At 36.3% G+C, this 25,096-nt stretch overlaps 1 protein-coding gene across 2 annotated transcripts in view; it reads right to left on the bottom strand.

The window, feature by feature from the left end:
* The window catches only part of LOC139122688 (protein bicaudal C homolog 1-like), a 112,624-nt gene that overhangs the window by 13,183 nt on the left and 74,345 nt on the right, over positions 1-25,096 (bottom strand). The window contains exons 1-5 of one of the 2 annotated variants that reach the window (XM_070688304.1): positions 14,380-14,590; positions 3,316-3,395; positions 1,772-1,930; positions 1,267-1,320; positions 269-508 (exon numbers count right to left, since the gene is read on the bottom strand). In XM_070688304.1, the coding sequence (XP_070544405.1) occupies positions 269-508; positions 1,267-1,320; positions 1,772-1,930; positions 3,316-3,395; positions 14,380-14,482 (636 nt within the window). In that variant the 5' untranslated portion in view covers positions 14,483-14,590. Of the gene's footprint in view, positions 1-268; positions 509-1,266; positions 1,321-1,771; positions 1,931-3,315; positions 3,396-14,379; positions 14,591-25,096 lie in introns of those variants that run through there. The other variant, XM_070688303.1, reaches the window with a different exon arrangement.

Below are 25,096 nucleotides of genomic sequence, written 5' to 3'. Positions count from 1 at the left end.
TTTGTACAAACTCTGCATTTTGAATTTTATAGATGTCGATCTATTTTTCTAGTTCTTTCAGGAACCCTTGTTGAAATTTAAATTACAGTTTTTAAATTAATGGATAAAATATTTTCAAATACCAGGGAAATGTAACTTAATAGAGGGTGCTTTCTCCATCAATGAACAATATCAACCAGAGGCATTTCCTGAAATTGATCATGTCTTTTCCATATGAACCTGGACGTAAGTGAGGAATATGAAGGCTGTCCTGGTTGAGGAATCTTACCCCTACAGTCCCTGTGAGATGTTCTATAAGCCTGGCTGTGGCTTCTTTCAATGCTGGTACGTTATTCACACACCCTCGGACTATGGCAGTTGTGATGTACATGCGAGGGCGCTGTTTGAATGACACAGACACGTTGTACGTCTGCACGATTTGTTGTATCGTCGGTGAGTTGATGTCCGGGACTGGTTGCAAGGCGCCCGTGATAGGCAATTCAAACATTATGGTTAATGGTAACAGTTCCTGAAAAGTAATGAAGAATTTATGTTATTGAGAAAACAAATTTAACTTTCAGTCTTGTTGGAAGGCCAAATGCATTGATTCTTGCACACTGAATTGGTTTTACGGGTCCCATATGACTAATACAAACGGTACAAGGTAGCAATGGGTTGATGGAAATATACAATAAAACATGTAAATTTTGAAGCAATGTTTTTGAGTTGCTTCAACGTAATATCCTGGAAGAACTTCATATTTAATGAAGAAATACGTAGTGCATGTTTAGACATGACAACTGGCACTAGCACAAATAAAAAGAGTTTCTCAAGTATTGATACAGGCATTTTTAAAGTAGAAAATATGAGCCTCAGGGACATACCAGACTCTCAAATTTTTACTGGTCTATCACTTGTGCGAGCTCATTTTAAAGCTCTCAGAGTAAGGGAAGCTTTCACCATCTCAATTTTGTAAAAATCTAAACTTGTTTTTTTCCCATAGAGTTAGCAGAGGGATGGTAACCATTTTGAATTTGAAAATTCAGTAAATGTTGAGTTATATGGTTTCTAGTAAACAAATTTGCATGGTGATGTCTGATTTCCATTCTTGATTTGAAAAGAGTATAGTTAAAAGTTTCCATAAGGAAAGTTTGTAAAAACGTTTTAGTCTTTCGGTTTTGAGGGGCAGAGTACCTGAGTTTGATCTTCTGATAATATGTTCTGAATCAAGAAAAAAGTACTGTTGAGGTTTTTTAAAAAAAGAAGTTATTTTTTAAGAAAGCTCACCCTGATTTTCCTCCTTGCTTGTTCAACTCCATCTGGCTGTCCAGCTATTGAAACCTGGTACAAGACAGAACCAAATATGCTCTTACTATTGTTCATTTTATTGAAGCATATTTTTAGAAACATAAATAAATGAATGTACAGGTGATATAACCTCTCCTGCCAAACTTTACTTGAAATGTTACTTTTAATGCAATATTAGTATTGTGAGGTGCTTAATTTCCATTAACTTTTGAGGAATATAAAAAAGAAAAAAATACTGTGGAGAGAAAGTTGCACATAAAGTCTGCTATGGCATACATGGGCATGAGATTGTTTTGCGATCTGATCCAATATGGCCAAACAGTTAGTGGCTATGGTACACCATCATCTTTCAATCCTAAATGACATCAGAACAAAATGGGCTTCAAACATGCAGGAAACCATGCAAACATCAGAAAGTTTCAATGATTGCTGACCAAAGTTTCGAAAAGAATCTCTGACAGGGTGTATGCAAAAGTGTTCTCACCTGATTGCTTTTTTCTGCTTGGTTTCCTCTATTGGAATCTGGAAAATGTATATGGCATCCCGTATCTTGCATTACTTTTTTAATGTTATTGCCACCTTTGCCGATCACATGTGAGTGATCTGTGTAGGACACATCCATTTTCAGTGTTAGCCTGTTACTCTACGGAAAGGAAAAGAAAAATGAATGTAAAGTTGACCGAGAAAACCTATTTCAAATGATTAAAGGACTTTATCCAACGGCAATTAATAAAAACAAAAGTATGCTTTTCCACAAACTAATGGGGGCGCTGCTCACCTATCAGATCATATACACTAGAACATCAGCCTTGTAGAAAACAAACAAGCTTCTGTATCTTAAGAGTCTTTGTCCCTAGATCTATTGCCAAATTATTTTTACCTACAGCTAATTTAAACACCATGATTGAAGTTTCTTTTCTCAAAAGGATTTCTTTCCATCTCTTTGAATCTGCCTGCATTCATCAACTAATTCCCACTCAACATCAGCTTAGCAGTAATTTTTCGGTCAAGCGAACTGGCAGTACGGATTGTGGACAACAGGTTGTTGTTTACTTTTGGGGTACGTCATTCTCTATAAACAGTAAGTTCTTTCGATCCCTGAATGGCTGACAATCAGTCATTCTTTATTGCTTTCTGTGTGTTTTCTTCTTCCCTCTTAAAAGTCTTTCGGTGAATTTTATCAGTTTCACGGCTACATTTCAGAATAACCTATTGTCTGTAATTGTCTCAAGGACTGTTTGGATATTGGCACAAACAACAGAAATCAGAGAGTATCCCCCCTTGTTGAGGATAATCTTTTTCTGATCCTTGGTTAAATGGAGCACATTTGAAAACAGCTATGTTTTAACACTTGAAAAACTTCAAGAGGAAAACCTGCTGTAAGCAATACTAGATGCCACATTGAGTGTTTTGGAAGTCTCAAAGTGCACTGTAAGGAAATCTTGCCAATCCCACACAAGATCATGCACTGATATTTACTTGACATCAACTGTAAAACACAATAATTCTAATATCTACTTAATTTCACTGATTGAAAAAAATAGAGAATGCTTTGAAGATTCCTTTGTAAGCTGACGCACTTCATTATTTGTGGCAGTATTTTTCTTCACCAGAATGGAAGTTGTATAATATAAGATTTTCATAATTTCTTTCATTCTTTTATGCCCAAAGTCTAAAAAGTTGTGCCACACTGCAAAGAGCTACTATCGTTTTTGTGGTAGTAACTCATATGAATATTCATAAGCATACTGCATATAGTCAAAGGTTCTCCTGATAATAAATAAATTCTAGCCGTTACTGCCCCAAGGCATTAAAAAGAACAGACACAACCTTATGATTCACGTCGTGCATGCGATATGTTCAACAAACATATGAGCGTGTTCTATCATAGTCTTGGCGCAAGACCAACAGCTATCTAAAACTGAACTGCTGTCCAATTCTCAGCCTGGTTATTTAATCTCTGGATACAGATAATAAGCAAGTGTAAAACATCGAATTGAGAACGCTGCATCTTTCAACTCATCGTACCTTTGTGTCTAACACCGCCATTATTTTTTCTTTGGCTGCTGCTACATTTGGTGCTTTTCCGATAACTTTGATATGTGGATCTGAAAGATAAAATCAAATTGTACTTTATACATGAAGCTACTAACCACACGATGTTGTGATGTTAGATGACTGAACCTTTGCCTCACTCTGATGTAAAGAAAATATTATTTTTGAAAATTTCTATCCCATGATTTTAAAATTGACATTATTACAGATGAAATTATATCATAATTAATTAAAAATCTGAAATATATTAGAGTCTTACAAATATGGAAATGGCTTTAGATTCAAAGTTTTGGGAATCTTTTTTCTATTTTGACATACACTTACAATGTTGTGTAAATGCACACTTGCAAGTGTATACATTTTGTCAATGTTACACTGATAGTTTCAAGATGTTTTTAATCATCCTAGTTGACTGAACTGCACAGTAGATCTGAGACAAAAAGACACTTCATTAGTTTTCAAGGGAGCATCCGTGTTCCACTTGCTCACTGACACGGTGAGTTGTTCAATGATTGGAACGGTCAACTGGCGGATAACATTCTGAAGATGAATACTAAACAAAAGTTGTGTCACAGTTTCTCTGGTCGTTTTAAGTGGATACAATACCAACAACACCGACGCAGGGATTTTTCTTTACCAGGGATGTGTGACAGAGGTCGGTATACTTTTCAAGGTTCATGAAAATCTGACTTCCAAACGACTTGTTTTCGTTAACTAACAGCAGGACAGAATATGTTTGGGTTTTGCGATGAACTTTCCCATAAAGTAGAGAGTTTAGCTAAGCAGACAGTGTTTTAACAAATCCACACAACGTGGACAAAAGTGCAGGCATTGACACTGTTGTTGCTTTCACAGAAAAGATACATCATCATTAAACTGTGATGGAAATTGATACGCCCCTAAAAAGCTACATGTATACCTTTTCTAAAGACTGCTAATGTCAACATTTTATCGTCTGAAAATGTGTGCCACAGTCAACAAATTACCAGCTCAAAAAAACAGCATAATTTGCTTTCTAAAAAGGCACTGATAGTTCTGTTCTGAGTTGGTGCATTTGACAATTTAGAGCAAGAGACATATTAATTACAATAACTAATTTTTTCTGAAATAAAATCAAACTACAATCAGCCACAGACAAATATACTGTTACAGCTGGAAACAGTCATTGGAGGGACTATTCTCAGTTTCAATCCAACATTTAAAATGAGTATTCTCAAAAGAATGAAATTTACACCACCAAGTGTGATCAGTTGCAATTACCGGTATTTACATTTTCTAGGACTATGAGGATTCACTTGATAATATAGTTCCCAGCATTCAATGAAATATGCAGTATTGCCATGGTTACAATATCAACTGTTGACATGGTTACAACATCATCAACTACACTGGAGTCTCATAGTCTGCGATGTGTAGCTATGCAGGGCATGATATTCGAGTGTGACAGAATTAGTCCAGGTACGGACATCCGGTAGATGTATCATCCATTTTCTCAATGACAGAAATTCAGTTTCATTTGAATTTTTTTTTAACAATAAGACAAAAACTTAATATGAATATTTGTTGTAAGGTGTCCTAAGGCTATTACGGAACATTTGCTGGCATTTGTATGATTTCAAATAGATAATTAACAAAATTTTCATAAAGGACAACAATATTGCTTCCAACTAATTTCCTTGTCTCTTTATTTCACTCATCACAATTCATAAGTTGCCTAATAGTTTGCCCAAAGCAGAGCAAACAGTTACCATGGATACAAGGCGATGTTGCATATGATGATGACTGACTGGATGAGGGACACCATGGTTGCCTGTCATCGCAAGACTTGTTGATGGCGTCAAAAGGACCAATTGCGATGAATTATCTTTATATTTTACCCATTGGTTGACTCTATATAACTTATGACAGTCATCACTCTGTTCTAGAAACCCCTAACAAACATGATACAAGGAGATATTTCCCTATTTGAAGGTCTGATACAAAACACAAGTGTACCACAAAGCTTAACAAAAATCATATCTGCAGCTGTGGCGCCAAATTTTACGGCCAATTCATCGCGAAATATCAAAATCCGGGCTCGTGTTTCTGATTGCATTTATACGACGGGGTCAAAGGTTACACATCCTGCCTTCAGTGGGGCTTTAGATCACACGGATCACTTCAATGCCGGTGGCTGGGTTTCAACAGACTTCAAGAGATCTAATATTATAAATATTTGTCAGACAGATCAGGGCTCTTTAGCTACAAGGAGGGGGATCCTAGCCATGGCCACATGCTGAGATCAGGAACTGTCTGACAGTCAGTTGTATCTTTTTTTTAAAACAAATCGTTTGGTAGGTCAGAACTCACAACTGAGTGATACTGCTAGGTCAAAGGTCACAATATAATGTACTTCACAAGATCAAAAAGCAAGAGTGTACTTGTAATCTTATCTGTGGCTCTTTCCTTGCAAAATTTAAAGCAGTAGTGTTAATTTAGCCAGAAGTTCTAAAATCTTCCTGTGAGGAAAATGTTAAAATAATACCAGAAGATCTTACAAATTAATATACAAATGAGTATGGAATCCAAAAATAGAAGAACTGGTGTTCATTTTGGCTGCGTGATTTGTAAAAGTTTGTTTTTGAGAACCAATGGTTTCATATGAAAGAGGGGATGACCATCAGATCTTAGGATGTAAAGGTAATAAATTAGAGAAAATATCCAGAAAAAAGCTTGTTCAGCAATACCGTAAAATGTAAACTGAAAAAGTGTGCAACTTGAGAGAAAATCACAATCACTCTTGGTAACACTGGAAAAATATCACATTTTTAGAATCCAAATAATTTTGTATATCATCTTTCTGACTCCCCTCTTCTTTCTGGTTCATCCCTTGATGAAAAGTAAATGGATCTTCAAAGATGATACTATGATATGAAAAGGCATTCAAACTTAAAATAGAAGCAACCCCGTGATTCCATGCTTTCAATCATCAATTCTGTTCATTTACTATCTATATCTACCTGTTCTGAAAACCTTTTTCCCTCACTCTTAAAATCTAAGACTGGCAAAGACAGCGTGGTGAATTCCTACAATCTGCTGTACCCAACATTTCAGACTCATATCTACCAATTGAATGCTGGAAATATTAAACATGATACTATTATATGAAATACTTATTAATCTTCTAAATGAGTGTGTTGGGAAATAAGTCAGTTGTTCTGTAAAATGTCAGCAAGTTCAATTATAATATTTTGTTATCTTGTCTATGGATATTGTTTATAGAAACTATATCTTTTTGATAACTGAGATAATTCACACAGTAGTCAGTGGATTTGCACTGAATTGATGTGAGAGTAGCTATAACTTTTTATAGTAATTTCATCATTTTTATTCCAGAAAACAACTTCATTTTCCGTTTTTGAGGTATGTAGAAATCTATAGTATCAGCCTTGTAAACAGAACAATTTGACTACACTATGCAATGCCATTGCTGACATCTGAACTCTAGTCCACACCAAAATTCATTTGTTGATAGTAACAGTGAATACTACACATGAACAGAATGTGTCAACAAGTTGAATACCTGGCATTTTGGCATTATTTTGGGGAGTTAAAAACAACAAAAATAAATGAAAAAAAATAGTGTCAATGACACTGTCCTCCCATTTTGCAGCGATACTAACTACTAGTACACACATGACATTGCATTCTTACAGGTTGACTAAGAAATTTCCGTTGCAAGTCCAAATTAATCTTATACCCCAGCAATATGAAATGCTCCATCTCATAATGACTTTTACACGTCTGACAGAAAACAACCCTAGGATCAAGACTATCATGTTTTACAGCAATCCAACAAATACTTTGGGAGAAAATGATTTTTTACAAAAAATGGGAAAAATTGCCCCCAAAATACAAATATGAAAATTTCACCACAATTTGAACAAATCTGACAAAGGTCAACCCTAGGATCATACATACAAGTTTTCAGGCAATGGGATGAGTGCTTTCAGAAAAGATTTTTTGACAAAAAACGGGAAAATCGCCCAAAAAATACAACTTTCAAAATTTCACCACAATTTGAAGAAATGTAACTTAAGTCACTATAAAGAGCCTGCATACCAAGTTTCAACCAAATCTGGCCAGTGGTTACAAAGTTTTAGCAATTTGCAGGATTTTTCCTTTTTTCCCCTTCATTTGCATATTTTTGACTTTGACATGTTTATTTCAACAAACATCTCCACCCCTCGATGCACCTGTCCACCAAATACTAAGATGGTAGGTGCTGCGATTTAGGAGTTTTTAATGTTGACAGACATACATCCGCACATAATAACTAACATACATACATACATACATACATACATACAGACAGACCATAGACCCTCCAAAAAATGCGGATCTACAGACAGACAGACAGACAAACAGATAGACTGCATACATTTATTTTTACAGCTTTTAACCTCCAACAGCCTACCAACTTGTCAATATTAGCTTGATCAACTTGATACTACTGCTTATAATAATATAAATGAGAGTTAATTACATTGTAATTAAAGTAAACAAGACTTGCTTATCAACATTTACGTCATAAAAAACAGCATATCTGTCAGGTTATAAAGAATCTTCAGCTGGTTATCTTTATCAGTATTTCATCCTATTAACCAAGCACATTTTAACTTTCAAATTAACATTGCAAGTAAGTTGAGACTCTAAGTACTCAGAGAAAGCACACTGAAGAGACAAATGTTTGCAACTTAAGAAGTTCAAGGTCATCAAAAGCATGATAAGGAATCATGTTACACTTTCATTGCACTGTTTACACAGATTGCATAATTGCTATAAATAGTACATGAGGAATCTTACAGTCCAGCTTTACCATAAAAACCCTATCACTTTGACCACTCTTTTAATTGATCAATTTATTTTTTCCTCAAAAAATAATTTTATTTTATCCTTACCAAGTCAACCATAAATGGAAATTGGAAATTTCTCTATCTCTATTTATTTGACCAACCTATCATGACAAACTATTATGAGCAATTTCTTTTAGATAACATACAGAGCATAATATATGATGGTTCACAATATGTCAAAGTTGGGATTCAGGAAAGTTGCCTTTACATGTTTTAATCCTCCAAGATGGTCAGCATTTCACCATGAACTGTCAAAAAAGTTGAACATTCTAATAATTCTACACTAAAATTATTTTGGTTTTGTTGATATCCTCATTAATTCAATTATTTAAATCATATTAATTATTTTTTGGGGGTGAATTGATAGGGTTTATACAGTACAAGAGTTACATACAATGTTAGTCAAATTCAGTCAAAACATCAATTACCGTCTAACATTGCATCATTCCTATAAATAGCACCTCAGCGTGGAACAGCACAATCATAATCTGCTCATTCACACAGGTAGTACTTGACTTTGAATGAATGACCTACTACATTTCACCTATGTACCAAATTTGAAAGCATGACAAAAAGTACCACAAAATTTGCAAATTTCAGCTTGAGTTCACAGAGTCATCTTCAGGTCACTCCTAGGAACCTGCACACCCAATTAGAAAGTAATGGCATACACAGTTTTCAAAGAAGATTTTTTTAACCAAATATGGCAAAAATTGCCCAAAAATACAAATATGCAAATTGTGCCATAATTTTGATGAATTCTATTTTGAGTGTCACAAGGTACCAGCACACCAAATTTAAAGCGATCCAACCATTGTTTAAGAGGAAAAGATTTTTTACTAAAATGCCAAAAAAAGAAAAAAAAAATCATTAAAAATAGAAAGCATCAAATATTGACATCAAATCTATATGTTTAAATGAGTTGGGCCCAAGGTACCTAAAACCCAAATATGACAATGATTAGATGAGTAGTTCCTGAGTTATTGATTTTTGACCATTTTTGCTTTTTTTTGTACCTCATTAGCATATCTATGGGCCTAAAAAGTTCATTTTAACAACGGCACATCTACATCATATATGGCATCACTACACCAAAAATCAGCTCAATACGTGCAGCGGTTTTTGAGTTTTTGCGTTGGACGGACAGACATCCATACATACATACATACATACATACATACAGACAGACATCTCACATACAGACTTTTTTCAACCATATAACCTCCCATTGCCATATATGTATGGCAAATGGGAGGTAAAAAACCATCAAAACACAACGAGAATACACCTAGTACAGCTTTAATGTCTTCAAACTAGCATATATCTGTAGGCTTGGAGGACGTCCGGGTATTGGGTAGATAGTCAAAAACTAACTTACTTTCTCATAATATCTGGTACAGTTCTCACCACTGGATTGAGTATTTTAGCACAGGGTGAAAGACTCTTTACACTGACCAAAGCTTTGTGAAATCTTGGTTATCAATGGACTTTTTGATATAAGATAATGGATATTTCCATGTTTCTGTGAAATCCATGTTCAATTTTCGTCTCAAGAATATAACTGGTCCTGGGACCTACTGTAAAGTAACCATTGCACTGACAACATTTTTTGCAAGAAAAAACCTGCACTGGTACAGTACAAAGTTTCAAAATAAGAAAATCTGCAACACGATAAAGTCCTGCACTTTTGTGAATTTGTAAAAACTTGCCATCCAGAAATCTATCTTTTACGTGCCTGAACTGAACAATTGGGCAACAGTGAACATGTATCACGCTGTTCAGGTTTTCAAACATTTGTTTCACTTTGCATCTCCTTGTTTATTTTCAGAATAAACTAACACGGCTATTAAAAGTTTTTCGCTGAGTTAACTGTATCAACCCCCCTGGGTATTATCGACATAGATACACACACTGAATTTGCGTACATCTGGACTGCTTTGTGGCCGATAGCTGCCCTGCAGACAACTCCACATTCTTGGTGAACTGCAAATTTCTCCGGTATCACCAAGCCGGCAATAGCCTTCCCTGGCTGCATTCCATGCTTTGAAGTCAATTCAGGACAAATGAAGTTCGGAATCCGAGTTATGCTGGGAAAATATCCACAGTCTCAAACGGGAACAGACAGCTCATTCAAATCATTACCCTAATTCAAGGGCAACAGTCAAGAATTTTACATTTTTTCTTGATTTTTTTTTATTACATTTTTGCCTCTGATATGGTTTGTAGCTCTGAACTGTCAACGACATTGCCATGAATAGCATGCACAACCAGTGTTAAGATGCAGAACTAAAAAACCTAAAGAGTTTGTACATGCATCAACTGAAATGTTTGATAGAATAGAAATTGAAATGCCATTCTAGGATGGTTGTCGAGCGGCTGCAAGCACTATTCCTTGACTCTCTGTTAATTACCTGAGCAGCTGTCACAATGTATGTTGATGACAGTATAGAGATACTGGGCCATAATTTTGCATGACCGACATGTCAAAACATAGCTAATACTTCAATGGCATACGAAAGCAAACTTTTTCAAACTAAAAGCTGTATGTACCACTCAAGTTTAAGAAAGTCTGTGACAAATGAGCCATACACAGCAAGTTAAACACATCCATTTGCGTGTACGTGTTGAAAGCCAGATTGCCAAATAATGACATCTGATATTTCATTGTGGAAAATGATAAACATCTGATCTGTTTTTATGATAATATTAACTGTTCAGAAAAGCAAACGCTTATGTAGAGACTGGACAGAGTTCTGTAAATTATTTTGAATGCCATTGGTACGTTGACATAACCTGTGACTTTATGAACAAATTGCACACAAAGCATAAATCAGACGAGTGGAAAAGTTTCATGCTGTCGTGTATAAAATTGCATATTTTTGCAATCAGATATATTTGCAAGAAAAACGACCTAATGATAAAGCACAGCATTCCTGTTTGTTTTTTACCCCAATCATAAATGGTATGGTCCATATGCTTCCTGTAGTGTAAAGAACATACCACTGTACTGAACATTCTGTGGGTGTGTAGCCTGAATGTCATGTATCAGGATAAGCTGAATTGAGTTACAGTTGCTAATATCTACGTACTATTAAAGCAAAGATAAGCTGATTTTTAAATGGTTGACCTGTAAACTTGTCATTTACGGTTTAATCTGACGGGGGATCATCAGCAGACTGAGATAGACTGACAGCTACCTGTTGATTGACACCTTGGAGAGGAACTCACAAATTCTTACGACAGCAACCGCCGGACCTAATTAACTATTGTACAATCCAGGAATTCCCACATCACCAGTCTTACAAGTGCCCAGTGGTTTCTTTCTCAATGGCCATTTCACAGAGGGGGGAACTTTTTTTCAACCAGCTAAGCTCTTCACAATGGATCTGACTCCTTTGTTTCAGCCACCTCCTGTCCACTGTTTTTCCCTTCAAAAAATTAACATAGCATGAAGGGAGGGCACAAAAGACTAGCTGTTCTCATAGCTGATCAGTTTAATTTTCTGAATTAGTAATCCCTTGGAAAGTCCATGATAGCTTTCTGCCGAGGGGCATGATTTCAAGTACTGAAGGATTTCTGCACACCCCGTGAAAGAAATTGTCTTGTGTCTTTTAGCACTGGACCCTGGACTGTTATAAGATACAAATGAACTAATTTTGGGCTGGAATAATCCTCTACACTAGGTGGGGAGAAAAAAACAACCATGGAAAAAAGAATTCTGCAAAGAAGTCGATCGATAGATCTTTTCTGAGACAACAACTTATCTAAACATCAAAAATGAGAAGATTTTCACAAAACTTCACTTACAATTGTGAAACATCAATGCTGTTTACAATAGCCTTAATGAAAGTTTTCATTTTGAAATACAGAATTCTAACAAAATTTGGAGGTAGACAATTTGTTTACAAATGCAATCACAAAATTTTTGGCTTGTTTTCAAGACCTTTGATGGGTATTTTTTCTGGGGCATATTTTGGGGAGTTTTGATTGGCTCACCGAGAAAAGAGAGAAGCCATCCCTGTGTGCAATGATTGCAGGGTGTAGCTTTGATGTTTGTGGATTTGTGTTGTTTACAGAACGGATGGCGAGGATGACCCTGAGCAAACAACTGTAAAAAAGGAAAGAATTTCGAGGCATTCACCTGGAATAAACATCCAGTTTCTTTTTTTAAAGCTGACACAAAACAAGCTGTGCCTATTCCATCCAAGCTCATATTTACAGGAACGTGTTGTTTTGACAAGAAAATATGTGCTGAACTAAAAAAATCTTAACAAGGATACTAGATGTTGTAGACTAGCTTAACAGGTTGCTTTGTAGAAAGAACACAGATAATTTGCTTAAATGTGAATGTAGCTGTGTACAATGGATGATTCTGACTGTTTTATTTTGAAACCAAAATAGCAAAGCAGTGGTCAGGTATGTGTGTTGAACGCGAGTGAAAACAAACTTGCAAAGAATAAATAAGCATACCGGTACATCTTGCTCACCGCTTTTTTCCTCAGATACGCCCAAAACAAGAGGAAAAACATTTATTCTTTCAGGACTGATTGGAAGAGACGTAGAAGAGCTACATCAACTTCAAAGAGATGTGGCTAATGTCCTTCCCCATCCTTACAATGGGATCTTTTTTATTGCTGTAAAATTTACAAGGTGATCAATGCCATCGAAAGCACACTATAAACTGACTTTTCTTTTCAACTCTGCAGACTACAAGTGCAACTCTTTTTTCTCTTTATCTTTTGAGTTCTTGGCTGATAAAGACAGTCTGACAGACTGTACACAAAGGGAACTTTTTGTTGCATTCAGAAACTTGATAGATATAGAGAGTCAACACGACAGGACCACCTCTGGTTTTGATGTTAACCTTTTCGAACATTGAAAAAAAAGGACAATAATGAGTGTTTTGAGGTGTACCGGTAATATAGGCCTGCATTCTTGTCAGGTTGTACAAGGCAACTTTTCTACATTCCAACGGGGACCACTTTAGTTGGCCACTTTACACTCGGTCAGAATGACCACTCGTTTGTTTGCTTGTTGCGTCTGTTTCTCTCAGAGAAGGGCCGACAGAATATGTAAACTTTGGTGAAAGGACGCGGTGACTGGTCATTTGTGCCAATGCAGTTAACGTGAAAAGTTTAACTCGATGTTCACCCATGTTACATCAAAACTTAATGGGCCTGCAACAAAAGACTGCATCGAGTTGACATGTAACGTGAGTCAGACGTGAAACGCTTAGGCTTTCCTGTCAACAGATGACGACGATTTCTTTGAATGTACCCTTTCTTAAATTTCAAACTTTGCATTTACGAGTTTCGACCTGTCGTGATGGCTGGGTCAGACCGTAAGCCATAAACGATATGGTGACAGATTGGTTTCAGTGCTCACTGCGTGACCAGCAGTGTAAAATCAACCATTAAAATGTGTGAAATTGTGTTTCAAGGTACACCCAAAACAAAATGACTCATACTGGTTACCTACAGAATGGACTCTCACAGACTGATTAACTATGATAGCCTGGTATTCAAGCCTGTCAGATTTCTCCTTTCTCAATTGTTTCACAAACTAGAACAACTTCTAAAGGATATCACTTATCTTTTAATTTTATAACGACAGTGATTGTTCAAAATCTTTCACTGAAAATCACCAAATCCAATTTCAAAACTCTCGAATATTTTTACAACCAATTGCAATACACTTCCTACATGTTTCAAGGTTATAACTGCAAAACACAGAAGTTGACTTGATACTTAATTTGTCTGAAAATGAGGATAATTTTCAGCGATTTTACTCTCTGTTGAAGCAAAACTAACAAAAGTGATGACTTCAACTTGACATTAATGATCTAAAATAGTTTTTATGTGATCTTGTTACGACTTTGTGATTGGAGGGAAGGGGTGAGATATAAACAAACATAGGATGGGGAGCATTTGTAATGATAAATGTTGGACAATTTCTCTCCCACACATGTACGGTAATAAACAAATGACATCAAATAAATCTTGTATATATTCCTCCTACTGTATCAATAAAGAGCAAGAACTTTGACGGAGACTGTCTGCTGACTAAACCATTAATCATCGTTAATGATCGTTAAATTAATTAATCTGTCTCTAATGGCTGCAGCAGTCATCTCGGTATTTACCTGTACTTTTTGGGGCTCCCCTGTCAGAGAATGCATCCTCCCAGCCTGAGCTGCAGTTGCTAGTCTTTGGTGCCCAAATATTACTTTCTTGAAGTAGAATCATATTTTCGTTCACACAGATATCGAAACATGTGAGGAGGAACAGACTTTGAACGGCTGATTCTGTCCGTGGCTTACTTGAAATGTCGTGTTTTAAGTGACCGGCAATCGACTCGTCATGACCAAGGAAGTACTGAGGTTAATAAACCTGGCATTATTCACAAGCATACTCACACAAACACACGTAGAACAATTTCGCTTTCCCTCAATAAGGGACCTCGAGTCGGCCCGTCTTCAGAGAATAAAAAAACTTTTCAATAAGCCCTCATAAGGAGTTATTACAAGAGGTCCGTCAAATTGGAACAATGTGCTAAGTTTTGCATATTAAAGGCGAGAGTGCGACAGGAAGTGGTAATAGGCTCCGACTGGACAATGGAGTACAATATTTGAGAAACAGACTGAATAAAAATGATGTGAGTTCATGATAAGGTACAATGGAAGTAGATTGATAATGTATGCAGCCACAGTGTCTAGAAGATTGCTGAGTACCGATACTATAAAGATGCCACTGTTTTGCCTGCAAAAACCTATATTAATACCATTCACTTGCTTTGACGATAGAAACGGACCTCATAAAAGGTTTTTTATTGATTAATTTTTGTCCTTTTTGTTCGCGGATTACAGCCCGGTAGGTAGTCTGGACACAGTGGGTTCATTGTCGGGTGTAGAGTGGTGCTGGTGGTTAGGTCACTGACCTCTCTACGTCATCAAGCAGTTGACAGGGAGGTCTTTTTGTGGGTAAAAGAGTGGGAACAGCAGGTAAGTTCAATAAAAGACTAGGCACGGCTCTGATGTCAGAACAAAAAAAAACTAGGTCAAAAACAAGCAAAAACAGGACGAGGAAACGTGGAAGAAAACTTTGAGGAATTTGCGGGCATCTTGATGTACAAATATGTAATGTTAGGAAGAGAAGGAATTTAAAACCCCCACTTAGTGGTTTGGAGTGGTTGGCAGGAAACCAGTAAAACTTGCTTACTGACTCCAACAGGTGGCCATTCCAACCTAATTTACTACCTTTTCAGTTTCAAGACTACCAATTTCTCACCGAGTGCCTTGCTTGTATTTCTGGCGACCATTTGCCTACATTTCTCAGCAAAGGAAAAACAAATCTCTCTTTTGAGACCTTTACATAATAGTCATTGTGTTGTCCTTAATGGAAACATCTGATGGGCAATAAAACTCTTACAAACCTGACCATGAGTGTGTGGGCGACAACTGAATATTTCACTCCAGGAAGAATTTTGGGCAAAAAACACTGATTTACAGACATAATAACTAAGTGAAAAGGATTTACTCACAGATATCATGATTTTTGTACATCTATACATGTACCTGGTACTTAGGTAGGTTGTTCCACAATATCATCAATATCAGCCATCAGTAGATAAATTTTGCTTGCCATTTTTTGCATAATATTAACATAATAATAAGTAATTTGCATAAACAAAGATGACACCACACTAATCTTATGATTCATCCTTGGTTTAAGAAAAACTTATGAAAACTTCATGAGAAATTTTTGATAGACTCCAATTTAGAGGTTGCTAAGCTACACAATATTTGTCCATTTTGTAAGAATTCAGTGCACTTCATGTTGTTTTTAATATGTGTAGAATTGAGGAGTAAGTCTTTATTGACGACACACACCTGATCCATTTGCAAACATTAACAAACTATGTTTTGAAAAATGTCATGATCTATTATGAAAATAATTTGAAAATTCAGACTTTGGAAAACATCCTTCCAGTTTTCCAACTACAAAGTACAACATGTAAACCGACCTTCGACAACTTGAAAATTAACATTGAGAACAATGACACTGAAATCAAAATTACCCTGAGGCTTAGAAAATTAATGTGTTTAACCATATACTTTGGCAGACAAGCAGAGCAAGTTTCAAGGGAAGTAGACCAATAGACTTCCTGGCGGCCCATGGCACAGTCATACAAAAGGGGGAATCTATAATCAAGTCTTTGTGCATCATTGCTTACAGTTTTATGAATAGCACTTTTATGTCAACAAACAATATGCAAATGAGACAGCTGAGGCACATGATATACGGTCTGTATTTTTATACCGGTATGGTGTGATGTCATGTTTTTCTGTTCAATTCCCAGTTTAACCTAACAATACAGAAATCTTATTGAAAAAGTTTTGATTTGTATGTGAATAGCTAACCCCTGTCACAATTAACTTTGGCTGCAGTATCATGCTAAAGTATCATGTTTTTGTCCAGTAAGGTTCAATTTAATTTTAACTTTCTTAGCTGGTGGACAATAATTCAATGGAGTATTTCTCAGAGCCAGCTCCAGATACAGGAATGTCTATGTCTTCTATTGTTGCAGACAGCCATTCTATTTGATCTTTGAAACTAATATTTTCTTATTTCTGGTACCATTTGTGATCAAGTTGACTACTTGTCTGTTTGGGGAATGTTTGTATTAAAGTTACATTGAACAATTTTTATTCACAATAAAATTTACTGCAGCAGTGCTCACACTTTTCCCAAGCTAAGATCATGTTCCCTATCATAGCTCCTTTCCCATCATGCAATGGGAATGAGCGCCAAATGCCAACTGTTGATTGGTTCATCCTTGTCAATAAGATTTGAATGGATTAATTGAGACTCTTGCACAGGAAAAACCACAACAAACTTTCTTCATTTACTCTGATATTTACCACTAATTGCTTTGAGAAGTTGGAACACTTATGCCCAAAATTATACTCAAAAAATTACATGGGATACATCAATGTACATCCAATATAACATTCTGCCTCCAGCATGACTGCAGGTATATCTTGCTTCGTTCAACCAAATAATGCGAAAGAACCAGTCCTTGACATTATCATATCGAATCAGTCTATCGTACCTAAAGTGGTTTGTTTCAGATTTTGAGGAAAGCCATTACTGACACAAAAGCATATCACATTAAGTTGAAAGAAGTGTTTAGGGATTTCCCTGAAGGTAATCTGTTAATGATACTGTCAATTAAATGGCTTTAGAGTTATTTATTCTAATTGATGTTGTCCCTGGTGAGTTAATTTTTCCATTTACGTCTAATGTATGATATTCAGTGTACCATTAAATTGAATAGATAGAGATGAATTACTTGCACCCATACAGGGAAAGCAGTTTGCTTCTTCATTGGAGGAAACAAGTGTCTCACATACCATACAAGCAAACCAAAAGTATCTTGTGAAGTTAGAGAACTGCTATTCTATATACTTGTAGAATATTCATTGTAGTTCAAAAAGTTTAATTTTCATTATTTTTGATTTCAATACGGCCATAAACTCTGATACAGCCCTGTAACAACAATTTCATGTGTTCTTTTAATCATATTTCACATTTTCGAACTATCCACACTGAACTTTAAATGGGGAAGTAGATATGCCTGTGAATGGGTTCTCAGCTCCTTTTGAACATGTTACCGATTATGAAACATTGACTCGTGGGCTAGTCACATCTGCCTTGCAGAGGCAGCCATCATTTTATTGTGCGAGAACAGAAAAAATGGCTTCTGGTCATCCTTCATTTGTCACTCACAAAACAAGATGGCTGCTGCTTGAAGGCATTTATAATTGGCAAATTCAGCTAATGTCATTGACTTGCAACTTCAAATGGTAAAATACAATTACTTATGTACCGGTATGCATTTGGTTAACAAGTCTGTTGGTTCTTGTGGGTTTAGTCTGTTCACCCCCAATTGAATGTAAACAGGTCTACAATCCCCATTGTAAACAATTGGTCTGGGCTAAACCATTGCAGTGAAAGGGTCAAAATGCAATACAAAATCCACTGTTTTTAGTATCCAATTGATTTGCCTCAAGAGAGATGGAAACCACTCTCCTTCATTTGGAAAACTCAAAGCTTTGACTTTCAAAATATTTTCAAAACACAGCTTTGTTGATGATTCTTGTGGTCCAATTTGAAGGCCAAACAATAATACTTACAAAAAACCTGAGCTATTTGAATCAGTTATTGTTCCTAGTGGTATCTACAATATTACAAGAAGTGACAGTAGATCTGACACTGGTGGTTGTGTATTTATTCTGTCAAACTCTTTAATTATGATCCTTAAAATAATTTTGAAAAAAAATCCAGTGATTTTCCATACAAACTCAACAGCGATAACAAATAAATCTGACAATTGCATACTGGTAATTGATCCTCATTCAAAGGACTTGGCTATGATGTTGGTCCACCAGAATACAATGGTCGACACATTTACTGAAAGCATAATTTCTATTTAAGCTGGGTATTAGGACCTCTTCTCAAACTGAAGGCTTTTTAACATCGGCTAAGACCGCAACAAGACAAGACAGTGAATGCCAGGACAACAGGAATGGCCAACAATCACACAGCGCTATAATTGGATGTCCAGACATTTATCAAGCCTGCATACCATTTAAAACTTACTCACAAATTATCCTCAAAACCCAAAGCCCAACTGTGTTTAGACTTAACTGTTCCTATTGTCCCTAGCCAAGCTCTGCTGAATATAATTGGGGAACGGTAATTGCCCACAGATCCAAATTCCCCCTTTTAAGTCGCACAATCGTGTCCAGAAGGTGTTTGCCGAAGTTAATACCTATAGCTTGGAGGAACTTGTCTGAAGCGCACAAACAGTTTAGCTGTATGATGTTTTGTGGATAGAACTGTTCAGCTGCTGTTTACTGAAAGATTATGTTCACTGAACATGACAGTATATATCTCTTCCACACCGATGAAGTTTTTCAAGTGGATAACTGCCTGGAAAAGACATCGTTGAAGCTGACAACTTTCTCAAGTATCATCATTTATGTTTAACCAAGTGATAACGGATAGATAAAGGAGCTACTGCTCTTTAGCAAGTAGCGCAAGCAATTAACCACACCCTAAGAATAAATCTACTCAGGAAACCTACATACATACCTGCATCAACTCCTTACAAGCATGTCGACCCAGTTTCCGAGCAGAAATGACATGTATCTCTGGTTGGATTGCACGTTTGTAATTACCAATACATTAACAATAACATCCATGAACCATCATGCATTTCAAATACTGATACACAAGTAATTCGTCATTTTCAATTTTTTTAATTTACTTATGGGTGCACTCAGGACAGTGCACGTAGATAATAAATATTTATTCTGAAGGTACTGTATTTCATCAAAGAAATATTACATTTCAGCGATGTAAGCCCACAATGTGACAACTTTTATTTCAGAAGTGAAAACAGAAATGATGTTCTCGGACACAAACTGCAACTTTCATCACATTTTTTACTCTCCTTGCAGACGACCCACTTCCTGATTACCATGGATTGTCTGGAGTTCATTTGTTGTACAGATGTTACTCAAGCAGGTGATATTCACTGATGTATGAAATCACATGAAAGTCCCGGCTGTCATAAAAAAAGTCATGATAACAAGATTGCAACTTATATACTTCATTGACATGTCAAATACACGGCATTTTCATTATTAAACATTCCAAATCAGTTAATGAAAACTTTTTGTTGATTCAATGGAACAAAATGACAGAAAGTGAAAGAGTACCATATGAAATATTGAGCATTGATTATTGCCAGTGGAGACGTAACATTCAACAAAGAAATTCCTATGCAAGTTGCCCAACTTGTAGCTGTTAACCCTTTGAGTGCTGTAATTTTCCCCAAAAATATTTTTCTGCCATATTTTACCAATATTATGAATTTTTATGAAATTTTTTGATAATTTTGGACCAAATGGACATATTTCCTTGGCTGCAGTTGTTTATCAAAATTTTGGAAAAAATCTGAGAAAAATTGACTCAAGTATATTTTATAAAGGTGACAAAAACTGATGTTGGCACTCAACGGGTTATGGTGTAAAATTTCCAAATGTGTACCCTATGAATATGGAATGCCATTCATGGATGCATGGTTTAGTTCAAACAATAGACGTGCTGGTAGAAGTACCGGTAGTCCGTCATACAAGAGCAGGTGTACGGTACTGCCTTTCACACATTGAGACACTGCTTTTTTCTTGTAAGAAAAGAAACAAATCCCTTGGTAGCAGTTTTTGTCAAGTAATTTCAACTATTTCAGGCCAATATTGTAACCCACCTCACTGTTAACTGAGTCACCCTAACGGTTCTATGACTGATAATAACTCTGTACTTGCACACACACACACTCCGCTTCAGCTATGTACAGGTCAATGCAATAAATTCTTAACAGGTTACAAATCAGCCAAAGTTACAGAGAGACTACACAGCTCTTGTTCTGATCTTCTTTCTAAACATTGCAAATTAATACAATATCAACTGGCAATACTTAGCATGATGGCAGACACAATCTCTTCTGTTTTAATGTTTTACACGTAGCAACAGTGCAGATTTACCTAGATATGAATTTCCAACGAAATGTTTGCTAGCGATTTTGTCATTTGCCCAGGGCAACACAAATGTTCTGACAGAACATCAAGACAGATGGATGTATGGATAGGCATAACTACCATATTGCATTTAAAAGTCTGTTTCAAGTTTTAAATTGTAATGTTGCTTTCTCAAACATTGACGTCTTATTCAAGGATAATCATAGATTGAAAACTGCAAAGATAAGTCACTCGTTCATTGTGCCTGAAATATTGACTGATGATAGTTAAGGTTGCCAACTTTCACTGCTTATATACCTGTACTAAGGACAATGTTGGGTGATTAGCAGCTTTCCATTGATAAAATACGGTAAAATTTATTACAACAGGTTTGGCGTTGGTACAAATACAACAAAGCGTCACATGAAATGCACAAGCACACACGCCACGGCACGGCTGAAAAAACTCGTTGATGGGTGTAATGACTCCTTCTAGTCAATTGATAAACAACAAACGAAAACAACGCCCACAACAAAACAGAGCCAGCTACTTGATCTAAGTGTTTTGGGATGCCGTTTCCAAAAACACGGTAAATCATTGCCAGGAAATTACACTTGTGTGCCTTTCCTACTGTCTCGGAGATCTTACTGACATGGTAGATAATAACATGCTGTTGTTTCACCAAATTTAGAGGGGGGGGGGGAAGTCTAGGATTTATGCAAATTTGGGACGCATGAATTAACAACATCAAAAGATTGGTAATTTCAAGTCAATAAACAGGCTTGAAAATTTGCATTCATTTCAAAACAACTGCACAGTTAAAAAAATACCTGCTGTTTTGTAGAACCCAAGCACTGAATAACTATCTCAGATTTTGAATGATCTTTGCGGTCTTTCCAGCATAGCAGGTAGGACGAGAGAATACTAGAATTTTTTAAGATGGTTAACCAGTGGCTGTACTGTAGTACTACTAGCTGCTGAGGCCAACAACAAAATTGACTGATATGGTGGTATTTATCGTTACAATCTGTAGGAACAGAGAGAGATACAGAATTGCCTTTGGCCATGCCCTCGAGTCGGCCGACGAAACCACACAAATAAAACTGAGATAGCTACTGTAATAGAGGCCAAAGAGATGAAATAAATCACACAGAAATGTGACAAAAAACCCCAAAACAATGCGTGACTTTGTGAGTAGTCTTGTCACCCGCTGAAGAATACAACACTGTTCAAACAGCTCGGAGTGTGGACAACACATGCTTGAGCAGTTACGTTAAGTGTACGATGGCACGTAAGAAAAGTGGAGCTCCCCATTAACATGCTTACAATGTAAAACATTATTTACGCACCAGTAGCTGACTACCTTTCAACTTTCAAGTGGTGATACTCTCATATGTTGGTCATTTTTTCTCCTTTATCCTGAATGATTCAATTTATACTTAAGCCTGTGTGTGTTCTAGACATGAAAAGATGCTGGACTCACACACTGTGCAAATATCAGGGTCATTTTCAGTGTTTCATGAACTCTCCACCATGAACACTTCTTGCCGGATACTGGTCAGCAACATGTAAACTTCTGCCAACGATTTCCCCACCTACTACTGGTATTGCAAAACTGTTTGCTTGAATCATTTTGTTGAAAGAGCCCTCTCTCAACCCTTGTGACATTGCTATAAGCAAGCCTTTACCTTCTGTGATGCATAGCGTTCAGTCAATCTTTGGCATTTTTTTACAATCTGTTACTCACACCTTTTGTCTTATTTTGTTGGTTTTAATGACTTCAGCTCAGTGCAATGAAGCCAGTGCTTTCTCTTGGAGTCTTGACCAATGACATCTTGATTTGTTTTAATCTTACCAGACGGGTAGCAATCCCTGAGACATTGCCCCAAGAAAGAGGTGTACATATCCAGGGCAAGATATGTGACAATGCTTTCCTTTTTGTTAATTCTCAATGTTACACTCTAAGATGTCATTGTTGTGTAATATTTCTCTGAGCCTCATACAATATTGTTAAATGGTTGAATAAGTGAGTTTTAAGTCGACCACTATAAACAACATCTCCTTCCAAACTCTGGGCTCTGAAAATCGCAGTTGGGGTACCTAATCCGTCATGACTCTCAATTTGAAACCACCTGTTGATTTCACCAGCACTGCTAATCAGAGCATTGTCCAATTCATTCTAGAACTACCATGTTCACTTTTTGCAGTGTTGCCAACCAACAAGACATTACGGCACAGAAAAATTTCCCGGACATCTTTACCCTGATGGAATAGTTAGCCAATACTTATTCCATCACTGTTGCAACACTGTTGTCCAAAAGGTTTGACTACATCGTCAAGATTTTGGGTGTTTGTTGATCATTTTCTCATCTTTTTACAGAAATAGAAACTTTAGTTTTGCGTTCATGGGATGTAAAATACACAATCTCATGCTGAAAAATTTCACAGCTGACAATAGCATCCAAAGGAGACAGTAAATTTAAATTCCCAGCAGCTTGTCTGATTCATTGTGAAAGTAAGAAAAAAATCATAAAACATACAGCAAGCTCGCCGTTATGAAAACCCATTGGAAAAAAGAAGATAAAATTACAAATTTACCACAAAAACTGTTGGGGTAGTTTAATAGCTAAAATGATGGAAGCATACATCAAGTATGACTTGCTAATTGATTGCTTGCACTTGTTCATATAACATTGAATACAGACTCTGCACTTTATCATGCAGTCAACTGCGTGTTTACGATTAAAGTACATGACTTTTATTTCATTCTTTGATGTCAAATGAGTCATTCTGTTGTTTTGCAGAGGAAGTCTCAAATCTGTAACAAATTCAACTCAATATTCCCACAGCTCTCATCAATCGTCATGTTATTTTTACAATGCACAGTGGAGAGTATCATTTCACAAATTACATAATAAAGGATTTTAAATTCATCCCATTAATGAACTATTAAGTTCACAACCAGACCAAAAAAAAATCCCAATGTTTAATTAGGCATTGCAGAATTGATTACAAAAACAACAACAGCGGTATTTAAATAGGTGTACTTCATTATATCGATTTGCTGCATGCTCTACTTAAGTGGTTTTTGAGTGCATTCGTTCGAAAAAGTAAATCTTTTCTAGATGAGAACTACTCAGTAAAACCCGCAGTCTGTAAATGATTTACTTCGAAAATAGCACTGCGGCAAACCAGACGGGCCAAAATACACTCATCTGAGATCATAAGCGAGGGGCATTAACAGACATTAAAATTCACATTATGACTTTTTAGCATTTGACATTTTAAACAGGAAGTTATAATTTCCAACGTGAAATGTTCAAGTCACCAAGGAAATTACCTGTCCCTGGATTACACTGTATCCATGATTTTCAATCAAATATGTTATTCCATGACAAGCTGCCGTGCCCCGATTATTTCACCGTTTAAATATTTTACTTTTTCAGGAAGGAAAATTATGTTAAAAAATGCTGTAAAAGTCTTTTGACAAGAGATCTATCAGAAAATGGTCACCAGTGTTGATGAGAAATACAGTGAAATATCCTTATTGTAAAAGTTTAAATCAACGTTTCTTTTGTGAAAAAACTTCTGCAGCAAATGAAATCAAAAACTAGAAATTGAGTTCACCTAATCTGAAATCTGCTGACAATAATTTTGTTTCAAAGAACGTAAAATGGCAAAATCATTTTTGAGATCTTGCAAAAAACAATTACTTATATTTCTGTGAGAAAGATCACACCATACCATGAACATGGAAAGTCAACGTACACTTGCCCTACATTTTCATTTATGTTCAATCTTCTGTATGCATCCACTCCTCATGGCATCTGACATTTTTCTGGACAGCAAAACTGACCAATATTGTGCAATACGACTTACATTTTCAAAATTTTAAGGACTATTGGTCTCTTTCTAAGAAACAGTGTTTTGCAAAATGCTCTCACACAGTGAGACTTTTTGAGTAAAATTTTTCTCCAGGGCACATCATCAACCCAGTGAGACAACAGTTCAGTTTGAATGTATGTCATATAAACAAGAACACCATGCCTGAAGACATTTGGGTGGAGTCCTTCACGGAAGATTTCTCCCTTAGGGTGATGTCCTGCAGGTCACACTTTAACCCAGTCTTGATCTGGCCATGTTTCAGAGATAACTATCAGATACCCTCATCAGCCGGAAACTACTCTTTCTAAATTTATGTAGGTGACAGCGTGCAGGCCATCAATAGCTTGAACTCGTTACTTTTTTCACAATGCTGTCTATATAAAAGACGTAT

The sequence above is a fragment of the Ptychodera flava genome, chromosome 22, assembly GCF_041260155.1.
Source record: "Ptychodera flava strain L36383 chromosome 22, AS_Pfla_20210202, whole genome shotgun sequence".
Taxonomy (NCBI): Eukaryota; Metazoa; Hemichordata; class Enteropneusta; family Ptychoderidae; genus Ptychodera; species Ptychodera flava.
The sequence above is the reverse complement of the archived record's forward strand: the minus strand, read 5'-3'. Positions and strand labels throughout refer to the sequence as shown.